The 12,244-nt window shown below is 54.7% G+C and overlaps 1 protein-coding gene across 1 annotated transcript in view; it reads left to right on the top strand.

Annotated features, from left to right (window-relative positions):
- The window catches only part of OSBPL2 (oxysterol binding protein like 2), a 39,596-nt gene that overhangs the window by 23,860 nt on the left and 3,492 nt on the right, over positions 1-12,244 (top strand). Inside the window, exons 6-12 of the mRNA XM_024750343.1 lie at positions 2,445-2,579; positions 3,192-3,289; positions 5,825-6,007; positions 7,630-7,737; positions 8,433-8,522; positions 10,251-10,386; positions 12,177-12,244. The exon at positions 12,177-12,244 is cut by the window's right edge and continues 31 nt beyond it. Of these exons, the coding sequence (XP_024606111.1) occupies positions 2,445-2,579; positions 3,192-3,289; positions 5,825-6,007; positions 7,630-7,737; positions 8,433-8,522; positions 10,251-10,386; positions 12,177-12,244 (818 nt within the window). The remainder of the gene's footprint in view (positions 1-2,444; positions 2,580-3,191; positions 3,290-5,824; positions 6,008-7,629; positions 7,738-8,432; positions 8,523-10,250; positions 10,387-12,176) is intronic.

Genomic DNA, 12,244 nt, shown 5'->3' with positions numbered 1-12,244 from the left:
TTTCCCTTTTTTTTTTTTTTTTTTTTTTTTGGGCGGTACGCGGGCCTCTCACCGTTGCGGCCTCTCCCACTGCGGAGCACAGGCTCCGGACGCGCAGGCTCAGCGGCCATGGCTCACGGGCCCAGCCAGTCCACGGCATGTGGGATCTTCCCGGACCGGGGCACGAACCCGCGTCTCCTGCGTCGGCAGGCGGACTCTCAACCACTGCGCCACCAGGGAAGCCCCCTATTATCCTACTTTTGAAAGTAACATAATTCTTTAGCATCATCAAATGCCCACTCTGTGTTCCAATTTCCAGTCGTCTGAGCGTGACTCTCCTGTGTGTGTTCTGCGGTCTGTGTGGGACTCATCTGGGTCCTTCCGCCACAAGACCTTTCTGTTGCTCTTCTTCTGAATTTAAGAACTGCTGGTGCTTGGTGCCCAGACCCATTATCTCATCAGGAGTTGCAAGTCGGAGCCAGGCTGACAACGATTGCCCTTCTTCCATGACCTGGAATATTTCTGTGATGAGAAAGTCCCCTCCTCTACTGTGAACGTGGTTTGCATAAGACAGTCGGGATCAATGAGTGACTCTCTGTCAAGGTGTTCAGATGATGTCTTTGGTTCCCTGGCAGCATAACTGGTCTAACCAGCCAGCTCACAGGGTTGGCCCTGTGCTGTGTCCAGTCACACTTGTCCGTCTCCGGCTGTAAGAGCCTCTTCAGGCTGGCCCGCACTCCTTTACAAAAGATGCCTCTGCTCCTTCTGTACCTTTATTGTCCAGGGAGAGAGAGAGCTCAGGACCATAGCTGGGCCCGGGGGAGGCTACTGGATTGGTCTTGTTTCTAGGTCTTTTCAGGGGAGAGAGTTAGGAGCTGTGTTTTGATTTGTTTCAACGATGCTTCAAATTCCACGCGACAGGATTTATCTAACCTCTTCTGTCTTCTGTCTGTGTCTCTATTCCGCCCAGTTTTTCACGGCACAGGAGATGACGGATTTAGCGCAGCATGTAGCTTGTGACCCGCTGCTGCGCCCACACCCTTGGCGGCTCAGGAGCACGTCTGTGGCATTTGTCGTTCTTGCCCCGAGGGTGAATCTTCAGTCCCTGTGCCTTAGCGCCTCTGGGCGATTGTGCCGCCAGGGAGGTGGTGTGGGTTCATTTGTTTTGTTTTATTTGCGGGTGTTTAGAGATGGCTTTTCTAAATCTAATTTTGGTTTAAAATTGTAAGTCCAGAGTCAGATCTCTCAGACAAGGTATATTCCAGGCGTTTAGCTTCCTGTCCCCGTGCCCTCCCTGCAGTCTGGAGGTGACCATCAAAACACGTTCTGGTCCCCCTTCCCGCGCGTGAGAACGACGACTGCGTGGCCTCGGTCGGCTCCTCTCCACCTGTTTCCGCCCCACAGTGTAGCCTCGAGGGCAGAGCTGCTGCTTGTTCTTCTGCTCACCGCGCTGTGCTGCCCCACAGTTGACTCACCGTGGCCCTGTGGTTGGATGTTTGCGTTGTTTCTGGCCTTTTGCTGTGTATGTGCTGGAGGAACTGTGGGCTAGGCTCCTGCACATGGGGCCGCCGGACCAAAGGCTTGGGGTGGGGGGGCGTGGCTGGGTCCCCTCCTCTCCGGAGGCTGCCGCATTTTGCATTCCCACCGGCAGGTGTGGGAGGCCTGGGTCCCCCGAGCCTTGCCAACAGGCGGGGGTCAGAGGGTTGGGGCTTTGCCACTTGAGTTGGGTGTGCAGTGGAATCTCCGTGTGCTTTCATTCCCTGTCTCCTGACGTGAGCGAGGCCAGCATCTTTCCTGGCTTTGGGCCGGCAGCGTTTCTTTCCCTCCCCTCCCTCCCATCTCCTCTTCCCTCCCGCTCCTGTCCAGCCCTGGTCCTTCCTTGACAAAGCCAGTCCTGTGCTGCTCAGCCGTGCTCCTGGGAGGGGCCTCTGCCTTCTCGAAGTGCATTGGAGCCTCCTCCCTAGATGCCGGCTCCCTCGGCGCCCACTGCAGTATGGGTCCCCGAGCGTCTTCCCGGCCTCCCCCTGCACCAGGGGCTGCACGCTTGCTCTGCCTGCACGGTACCTGAGAGCCGGCCGCGTTAGGGGGTCTCACTTGCCAGGCCGAGGAGTTTCCAAGTCACCCTGGGGTGACGGGTTGGAATGATGCTTTGGGACCACGGAGCTGAAGGTGGCATGAGGAACACACAGGAGCAGGGTCGTCACTGGAGCTGGCGGCCTGGGGGTGCCTGCAGGCTCGTGTGCCGTGAGCGGGGGGGCGGGCGCCGTGCCCACGGGCGTGTGTGCGGGCGGCTGTCTCGCAGGCCAGGCTCCCCACAGGGCCTCTCCAGTCTCGTCCCGCGCGGGCAGCTGCGACTGCAGGGAATGATGCTCGGAGCAGGGGCGGGTGTGGGGGCACTGGTGTCTGGGCAAAGCCACCGGCAGCGGTAGTGGTAGCGGTAACGGGTCCTCACCGGCTCCCCCTAGGAGCTGTCCAAGATCACGATGCCCATCGCCTTCAACGAGCCTCTGAGTTTCCTGCAACGGATCACGGAGTATATGGAGCATGTGTACCTCATCCACAAAGCCTCCTGCCAGCCCCAGCCCCTGGAGAGGATGCAGGTGGGCGGCGGGCTCCTTTCGGGGGGAGGGCCAGGCTGGGTGCAGCTTGGCTGGGTGCGGACCGTAGCTTTTAATGAACGTGACGCCATCAGGTTGGCCATGTGGTGGCAGGGACCCAGGCACCTCAGCAGTGGGACACCTGGGAGAAGGGCCAGTGCAGCTTGCACGGATGTTGAGGTGCTGTCCTGCCCCAAGGCCAAGGCATTTGTCGTGGGCACGTTCCGCGCGGGCGTGGTCTCGGCTGCCTGGTGGTCGGAGCTGCAGGGCTGCAGCGGGTCGTGGCGCCGGCACTCGGCTCCTCTTGGGCCCTTTCAGCACCATCACCCCACGTGAGTGTGTGTGTGTGTGCGTGTGTGTGCACATGTGTGTGATGGACAGGGCCTGCGAGGTAGGCCCGGGCTGGGGGTGGAAGGCGGCAGAGTTCCTGCTTTCCATGGCTGTGAGGAAGTGGCGGGTGATAAGCAGTATTTCCCCGGAAGTTCTGCGGTTTCAAACGTGTTACAAGTGGAGACTGAAAAGGCACCCAGGAGCGAGCGAGTGGGGCACCCTCACCGCCCCGGCTCCCACATTCTGATGGACGGCCGCCCCTCACCAGCCTGTGGTTGTTTCCAGTCTGTAGCGGCCTTTGCGGTTTCGGCTGTGGCTTCCCAGTGGGAGAGGACCGGCAAGCCGTTCAATCCGCTCTTGGGGGAAACGTACGAGTTAACCAGGTAAGGGGACAGGCCCTCGTGACCGTCTCGTGTGTGAGGTGCTTCTGGTGACGGGCAAGGGTGGTTCCTTGTCCAGCATGGATTTCTCCAGGCTGATTGAATTGAGGGGTTTACTGCAGGTGGGAAGATGGTGCATGTACGAGAGCTGTTGTGTTAATGACATAACAGAAGCCCGGTGAAAAAACCGAGTTGAAAACGGAAGAACGCGTTAGGTTCAGGAACGGAGAGGGGATGCCCGGGAGCGTGCAGCGCTGGGTGTCGGGTTGCTGGGTGCTCGTGTTCGGGCATTTCTGCGAGGTGTAGTTTAGTTTGCAGCATCTTTATAAAACCAGTGGCTGTTCCGTGACCGACGCATCCTGGATTCAGAGAACCACACACTTGTGGTTCTTGGGTCCTTTATTGCATATGTGTTATTAATGGTTGAGTTTTTCCAATGGAGAGTAAATGGTGGTGGGATTTGGGGATGTCGGACAGCTTAGAACGGGCACTCTTCAGGTTTGTAGGGTGTAAGCGGGTGGGTGGGGGTGTGTGTATCTGCACCGGTTCCCGACCGTTTGGGGAGGAATCGTCATCTCAGTGATGCGGGCGGTTTGCACACACCTGCCCACACGTCACTTCCCAGGTTGGGAAAGCAACATTCACGTCAGTTTCAAATTCCACTGTTTCTGGCTTGTCCTGGGTGGCTCAGCAGCGACCCCTTCTCCACACGCCGCTAGAGTGGGAATTCCCCCTGGGTTTTTAGTGTGGCTTAGAGGTCGGCCGGCACTGAGCGGTGGAGAAGCCGTTCTCCACATCGCATTGCCCTTGAGAAAGCTGGACGAGTTGGGAGAAAGCGTGATGTGCGCTGCTGGGGGGCTTTGTAAATGACAGGGGTTCCGCACGTGACCTTGGGCTGTGGCATCTCACACCAAGCAGGGCCATAAGGCACAGCCCTTTCCTTTTAGAAGCGAGGAAGCTGAGACCCAGGCAAGGGAAAGGCTTGCCCCGAGGGTCACTCTTAAGGGGACACTTTTGTCTTGAATTCATGTAGGAGTTTCCTCCTTTCTTAGATGTTTCTCTCGAGCAAAAGCTTCCTCCCTCCGGTTAGTTTGCTTTAGTCCAGGGTTCGAGATTCTGACCTTATGTAGCTGTCAGATTATTATTAGCATTTTTGTTTATTAAAAGCATCATCGAAATATCTGAAAAGAGAAATCAAAGCGTAATATGATAAAAGTTGCAGACAAAGGGAAGTAAGCAGATGGATTAAAAGCGTACGAACCCCCCAAGATGCTGGATACAGAGTGACACCCCTCATTGTTCATCTTTTTTTTTTGCGGTACGCGGGCCTCCCACCGCTGCGGCCTCTCCCGTTGTGGAGCACAGGCTCCGGACGCGCAGGCTCGCGGCCATGGTTCACGGGCCCAGCCGCTCCGCGGCATGTGGGATCTTCCCGGAGCGGGGCACGAACCCGTGTCCCCTGCATCGGCAGGTGGACTCTCAACCGCTGCGCCACCAGGGAAGCCCTGTTCATCTTTTTCATGAACGTAGTTCAGGGCTTGAACTATAGTTTCACAGGCTGATGGGAAACACTGACATTCTCTCTTAACTGTGTGTCAGGCCTTAACTTCTAGGTCACGCTTACGGTGTCTGCCGCGTGCCACACGTGTGAGACGGAGCCATCTTCCTGTTTGGGGGACAACATAACTAAGCCTGGCCATTCACCAGTGTCTTCTCATCCTTAGAGATTGCTCCTGGATAACTAAAAATAACACTTTCTTTTCTTAGACAAGTATTCATTTTGTAAATTACATACCTTGGTAGGCAACCTTTTTAAAATCTAATTTTTCAACTTTCCTCCCTCTGTAATGATTGGAAGTTCTGATTCCAGTTAAGTTAGTAATTATGTGGTTGTGCTTTTATAATTGTCAATGACTACAGCTGTAGGTGTATTCAGGGTTCTGGAACAATTAAAAACTGACATTTTTATTGAAAAAGAGAGTGTACTAAAAATCCTATTTCCTGGCCAGGAGTATCTTGGGGCATAGGACATTTCATCACAGAAATGCCAGGAGCCTTGAAAGGAGGCTGGAAAGTCCTACTCTGGGTTTACTGGGCAGTGGGCCTCCCTCGAGGACTAAGGTGACAGTTTGCTGTCAGTTCTCTGAGTTCACTGGTTCTGAGAGCTCCTTGTGCACCTGCGTGCAGGGCGGGAGGCCTCTCTGCACTGTCGCTTGTTCTGCGTGGTACTGACTTTGGCCCTGGAGGCACAGCGCGTGTGCGTGTGCTCTGCGTGTGGTCAGTGTTAGGCCAAGTGTGACGTCAGGGAGCCGCGTCAGATATTTCTGCCACGTGTGACAGCACGCGTGGTCCCCTTATCCCAGCGCCCCTTCCAGACGTGGAGGCCGGGTGGCCGTGAGGTCCTGCAGCGCCACAAGCGCTGAGCTGCAGGCCCGCTGAGAGCGGGTTGGGCTGACCTTTCTGGGCTTTGTTGTCACTGATGAGGCCCTTTGACTGTCCCTCCTGCCCCCTCCTTTCTTTTCCTTGTTTTGTTCCCAGGGAAGACTTAGGGTTCAGGTTCATATCCGAGCAGGTCAGCCACCACCCCCCCATCAGTGCATTTTACTCGGAGGGCCTCCATCAGGACTTCCTGTTTCACGGCTCCATCTACCCGAAGCTCAAGTTCTGGGGGAAGAGCGTGGAGGCGGAGCCGCGTGGCACCATCACGCTGGAGCTTCTCAAGTGAGTGGGCGGCCGCGCATCCGAAGGGAAATCCGTTTCCATTTAGGATGAAGACGTCCTTCTGGTGGAGGGATCCTGCGTGTTCTGCGGGCAGGGAGCCTTTCCAGCAGCAGGGACTTGCTCTAGGGAGGCTGGAGACCTCGTCGGGCTGGCTGTTCCTGGGGGTCCTCCTCACATTTGACCGTGTTGGGTCCCGTCTTCTCTCCCCCGATCTCTGCGGTTCGGTCCCTGTTCGTGGTCATCACCTCCTGCTGCGTGACAGCCCCAGCTCAGCAGTGTGAAACGGCACTGTCCCCGTCCCCCCCCCCACCCCGGTGTCTGGGGGCTGGAGGGCAGGGGCAGCGTGGGTGGCTCTGCCGGGGTTCTGTGCGGGCGCAGCGGGAGGCCTCCTGAAGACAGGTGGGAGGAGCCTCTGCTCCCGCGTCCACTGTGCCGGCAGCTGGCAGGGGCCCTCGCTTCCTTGCCACCCTCTGCTCCGTACGGCTGTGCAGACGAGGCGCTGGCATCCCCCAGAGCTGGGGCCCGGGGTGGTGGGCAGACCACCACCGGGACAGAACCTGCAGTGTCTTCTGTAACCTGACCTCAGAAGTGAGCACAGCCCTATGTGCACGTGCTGCCGGCCACGCAGCCCAGCCCTGCTTGAGTGTGCAGGGTGGGATGCCGGGCTTGACCACCAGGAGGTGAGAAGGAAGGGGCCGTCTTCCAGGATGCCCGAGCACTGTTAAATCTAAATCTAAACGCGCCCAATCTGATGGTGATCAAAGACCCTCAAAGCAGAAACTGAGTCTCTGGCAACCGCCTGGCGCTGCAAACCCGAGGGGCGCAGCCGGCTCCCTGGGGTGTGAGCCTCGCTAGCCGTAGCCCCCATGGGAAGCTTCTGATGTCATTGCACTTCCTGTGGCCCCGCCGGGCTGGAGGAGCGTGGTCTTCCCAGTACCCCCGCCCCAACCCCTCCACCTCGGGGCAGATGAGGTCACCCAGGCACCGTGAGGGCGGCCCCTTCCTGGGGAGGGTGCCTGTCCTGTCTGTCCCGAGCTCTCTTGGCTTTCTCGGGTGAGGCACGGGGAAGTGAAAGGTCACAAACTTTGTCAATTAACACCTTTGGGTTCCTGGGAAATTCAAGGAATTCCAAATATTCATCACGAAATGCCTGTGCTTTGAGCTGCTTTTTGCCCTGAATTGTGGCTCTTTGAGGCAGCCTCCCTTGAGACACACGTCTGGCCACATCTGCTCAGCACCTGTTTGTGGGGTCCACACGCAGGTCCCCAAACGGCCAGGGCCACGCGCTGGGGACCTCGCGGTTCCTGCAAGCTGGGGTGGAGGGGCTGTGCTGTTGAGGGCTTCACAGGAAACCTCTTGCCTTTGTCTCAGCCTTTTCTTGCTTATTAACTTGTCCTGACATTTAAGTAGAAAGCTTTTTTGCTGCTACAAAGGAGAGAAGAAGGACATTTCAAACGAATGCTAAAGAAGTAGCCCCTGTTCAGGGAGTTCAAAGCGGTATTCTGCTCTTCTGCAGGTTTTAAGTCAATTACGGTTTGATTCTGTCTGGTGTTTTGTTTTTGAGGTCGCACAGCGTCTTTGCTTCGCTGGCCTCTGACTTGCTGCTCTCTGGCGTCTTTCAGACATAATGAAGCCTACACGTGGACCAACCCTACCTGCTGTGTCCACAACGTGATTATCGGGAAACTCTGGATAGAGCAGTACGGGACGGTGGAGATTGTGAACCACAGGTAACGGCCCCCGACAGTCGTGCAGCGGTCAAAGCCAGGGTGGCGGTGCAGCACCCAGAGCACCAGCTGGCACTCAGCCCGTGGTTTCACGCTGCTGTCGGCTTCTCCGGGCCCCTCCCTGGTCCCCCGTGCCCCTCGGCCTCCAGACGGGCCTCACTGGCTGGGAGGCCCCACACGTGGTGGTGGTTGGATCTGATTCTGGTTGGCACTGATCGAAGTCATCATTACTGCTCTGTGTTGATATTTCTTTGTTTTTAGTCACAAGAGTGAATTTATTTTGAAATTTTAAACTACACTGAAGAATGGTGTGATTCCCTGATGAAAATAGAGTGACCGTTCTCAAATCTTGTCCACTGTCCAGTCTGTCAGGCCTTATTCCTAGAAGTTCATGGCTGGTTGGCTTTGTTATATCTGTTAAGATGTAATTTACATGTCATAAAATCCACCAGGTAAAGTGGACGCTTACATGGTTTTTAGTAAATCTGCTGAGTTGTGCAACCATCGGCACAAGGAAGTGCTCGAAGCTTTCCATCCCCCGGAAAGATCCCTGTGCTGTCCACTGGTCCTGATGCTGCCCCGCCCTGGGCAGCCTCCAGTCTGCCCACTCTCTCCCACCCTCCCTCCCTCTTTTCTCTCTCTCTCTTTCCTGGATGTTTCATGTCTACAACAGAAGCCTGTGTTTGTTTTCCCTGCAGAACTGGAGATAAGTGTGTGCTTCACTTTAAACCGTGTGGATTGTTTGGAAAAGAACTTCACAAAGTGGAAGGGTACATTCAAGACAAAAAGTAGGTCCGCGTGTGGGTTGGGCCACAGGGTGCCTGGACGGCGTGTGTGTCTCTGCAAAAGACACAGTTGTGCCGGTGACATCTGCCGGGGAGGACGAGTTATGACTCTTTCTTGTTTAGAAAAAGCATTTCATTACTGAGCACAGAAGGAGATAATGATGAATTTTAAGTGCACCATTCAGGGTGGTGACTGATGGAGCCCAACTTCCCCTTCTTTGAGGGTAAAAGATCTGGGTCTGTTTTCTTTTGATAAAATTGATGCGAGAATGTTCAACATTTTCACTGAGAGGGAAAACTGCAGTTGTGCAAACAGGACTGAGATTTTAGAATTGGACCCTGTGTTTCCTTCTCTCTCCGGGCGTCCGTGACGGTCGTCAGGCAAAACCCAAACCCGAGCTCATGAGCCTCATTCTCACGGGACTCGTTCATTCCAATTTGGAAATCTGGGACTTTTAAAGCTTTTGTGAGCAGAGGAATGGCCACTGGTAATCTTAACAAATTGGGGGGGGTCCCCCACGTTATGTGTTGGGTCTCAATTTCTCTCTCTCTCTCTTTTTTTCAATAAGTAACTTGGGCTGTATAACAGCCATAAGATTCCTTCCAGCTCCTGAAATATACACATTTTCGAGTAGAAAGAAGTTTCCAGTGTGAAGCAGTGGGTGCTTTTGTTCCATCCCACTCTACTGGGTACCGGAAATTCACCTGTTCTAATTCCTTAAAATACCTTTAGACGTAAGACTCTGACCACTTCGCCCCTTGAAGTAAGTTAGGACCTGGTGTGTGGACTTCACGGGGCAGCATTCCTGTTAGTGGGAATAGCACTGACCCGCCCTGTGGTCAGCTCACCCACAGAAGCAGGCCGCGGGAGCGGACGCCCACCGGCACTCAGTGAGCCATGCCAGTCCTGTTCTGAGTTTCTGGTTTTCCGCCCTACACTGGATGCTCTTTCCTAATGCTACGTCTCTTGGAGACAGAGAGCGTCTGCCAGGCTGTCTGCCGAGTGAGGTCTGGCCACGTGTCCCTGCCTGCTGGCCCTCCCAGCACATCCCGCGGCGGGCGGGGCAGCCTTTCCAGGGAGCGCGTGGCCAACTGTATGGTCTCCCCCGAGGGAGACGTGGGAAAGAGAAACAAGGGCCCAACACGGCTGACACCACTCCTTTGGACTCAGGCAGAGAGCTCTGGTGGCTGATCTGGAAAGATCTGTCGAGGTTATTACGAAATGAAAAATGTGGGCAGACAGTGACGGGGTATCTGACTTGAGGTTACGAAGATAAAGCAGAGACCACGTCAGCTGGACGTGGGGAGGGTTGTTTATGTGGCTTATAGGAAAAGGGCTGCAGGACACACGGTACATAAAAATGTAATGTATTTCAAAAATAACAATCGGGCGCGTAGGGTGTTCAATGTAATAACGTCGTACGCTTGTTCTCACATCATCTCGTCTCCTGCGGCCCGTCTTTCGCCCTTCAGGTTTTTGTACCTTCATTTTCTCTTTTCTGCTTTTGTGAAGGAATGTGAATAGTTAGTCTCAAAAGCCACGAGTAAGAGATGCTAAAATGAAACTTTTCATCTTTGCATTTACACCCAGCAACATCCCCAAAACTTATAAGAAGACATGCCAGAACGAGAATTTATTCCATGGTCACAGTTAAGGTGCTGCACGTCTAGATGAACGGTTTATAATTGTTAACTGGTAACTTTTTTAAAAAAAATTCCGTTTGACTACAGCAAAAAGAAGCTCTTTATGATCTATGGCAAATGGACGGAGTGTTTGTGGGGCCTGGACCCTGCTGCGTACGAGTCCTTCAAGAAGCAGGAGAGGAGAACCGATTCCCTGCGGAAGACAAAGCTGGTGAGCGGCTCCGTGCGGCGTCCCCCGCGGGTGGGGTGGGTGGGTGGAGCCTGGCCGGGCCTGCCGCTTGCGGGGAACACGGCGCCTAGGGTGAATCACGGAACCTGTCTCTCAAGCAAAGCTGCTTGTCTTCTGATTCTGGACGGGGGCGGAGTCCACCTGCGTCCCAGTTGTGCCTCTACCCGCCCGAGCCTGGTGGAAGCAGAGGACACCTCCATTTTCCTCTGGATACTTCTCTCTTTTTGTGGCCACACTGCGAGGCATGCGGGATCTAGTTCCCCGACCAGGGATCGAACCCCGGGCCCCTGCAGTGGGAGCACAGGGTCTTAGACCACTGGACCGCCAGGGAAGTCCCTCTTCTGGATACTTCTTCATAAATCTCCTGTTTCCCTGCACCTTGTGATCTTAGACCCATTAAACGAGCAAGTGGATGTCACTTCTGCGTTTCTAGTTCTGAGTACCAGGTAATATACCCAACAGTTGGAAAGTTTTCACAAGGATACTTTCCCCTTGGAACTTTGGAATACTGATTTTCTTTTTTTATAATTTATTTATTTATTTATTTTTGCTGTGTTGGGTCTTCGTTTCTGTGCGAGGGCTTTCTCTAGTTGCGGCAAGCGGGGGCCACTCTTCATTGTGGTGTGCGGGCCTCTCACTATCGCGGCCTCTCTTGTTGCGGAGCACAGGCTCCAGACGCGCAGGCTCAGTAGTTGTGGCGCACGGGCCTAGTTGCTCCGCGGCATGTGGGATCTTCCCGGACCAGGGCTCGAACCCGTGTCCCCTGCATTGGCAGGCAGATTCTCAACCACTGCGCCACCAGGGAAGCCCTGGAATACTGATTTTCTTAAGACTAGTTCTTCTTGAGCTTAAAACTAGAAGTGATAGTTCAAAAGAGGTGTCACATTTTTCTAGATGATAAATTAGACTGTACCAAACCCGAGGTGTCCATAACAAAATGTTCAGCTACCACTGGGATCGATAGTGCTTTTTGTTTGTTTGCTTGGCCATGCCACGGGGCATGTGGCATGTGGGATCTTAGTTCCCTGACTAGGGATTGAACCTGTGCCCCCTGCAGTGGAAGCGCAGAGTCTTAACCACTAGACTGCCAGGGAAGTCTCCTGTTAGTGTTTTTTATATTGTGATATTTCATGGGTGCTATTAGACATCGTTTCTAATAATGCTCTTTTAAACTGAAAAAAAAAAAAGTAAAGTTCCATTTAAAGACCATCCAGTGGAATGTTAACTCCATTTAGTGGTGTGTTTTAATGCGTCAGCTTGGCTTTGTCGCCCCTTAGGGAACCTGGCAAGGAGGGAGCGTTTTGTGGGTACTTGTCACTGAGCTGTGTCTTTATTTAGCTTCGGGCACCAAAGCACATAACCTGCGGGTGGCGAGGCATCCAAGGCTGTGCTTCTCACGGTTTAAGTGTCTCGCTTTACCGCTGCCTGAATAACCACCCTGTTCTTCCCCTTCGTCCCGTTGATTTTGAAAAAGAAGTAGCAGTTGCACCTTTTTATCGAGACGTGATCCCCAGTCTAGAAACGCTAAAACCCTCTGAAGTCACCAAGTGCGAACCCCGTCTCGATTGAGCAGAAGCACAGCTCGTGGCGGAATAACCACCTGGGAGAGGCATCCTCAGCTTCCGTAGGAGGTGTTGTCCCGTCTGGTCACACCCAGAAGGCTGTGCGGGCCCCCCCCACAAGGAGGGCGGTGCCTGGCTGCTGTCTCGGGGGCTCCGGGCGGGGCTGGAGGGGCTCTGGGAGCACCGAGATGCTGTGTCTTTCAGGACGACTGCCCCGAGAAGGCCGACGGTGATGTGGTGGACGCCGTGCCGGAGGCTCAGGAGACGGTGCAGGTCATTCCGGGCAGCAA

Source organism: Neophocaena asiaeorientalis, unplaced genomic scaffold (assembly GCF_003031525.2).
Source record: "Neophocaena asiaeorientalis asiaeorientalis breed wild unplaced genomic scaffold, Neophocaena_asiaeorientalis_V1.1 scaffold606, whole genome shotgun sequence".
NCBI lineage: Eukaryota > Metazoa > Chordata > Mammalia > Artiodactyla > Phocoenidae > Neophocaena > Neophocaena asiaeorientalis.
This window is presented reverse-complemented; position numbering and strand designations above follow the sequence as displayed.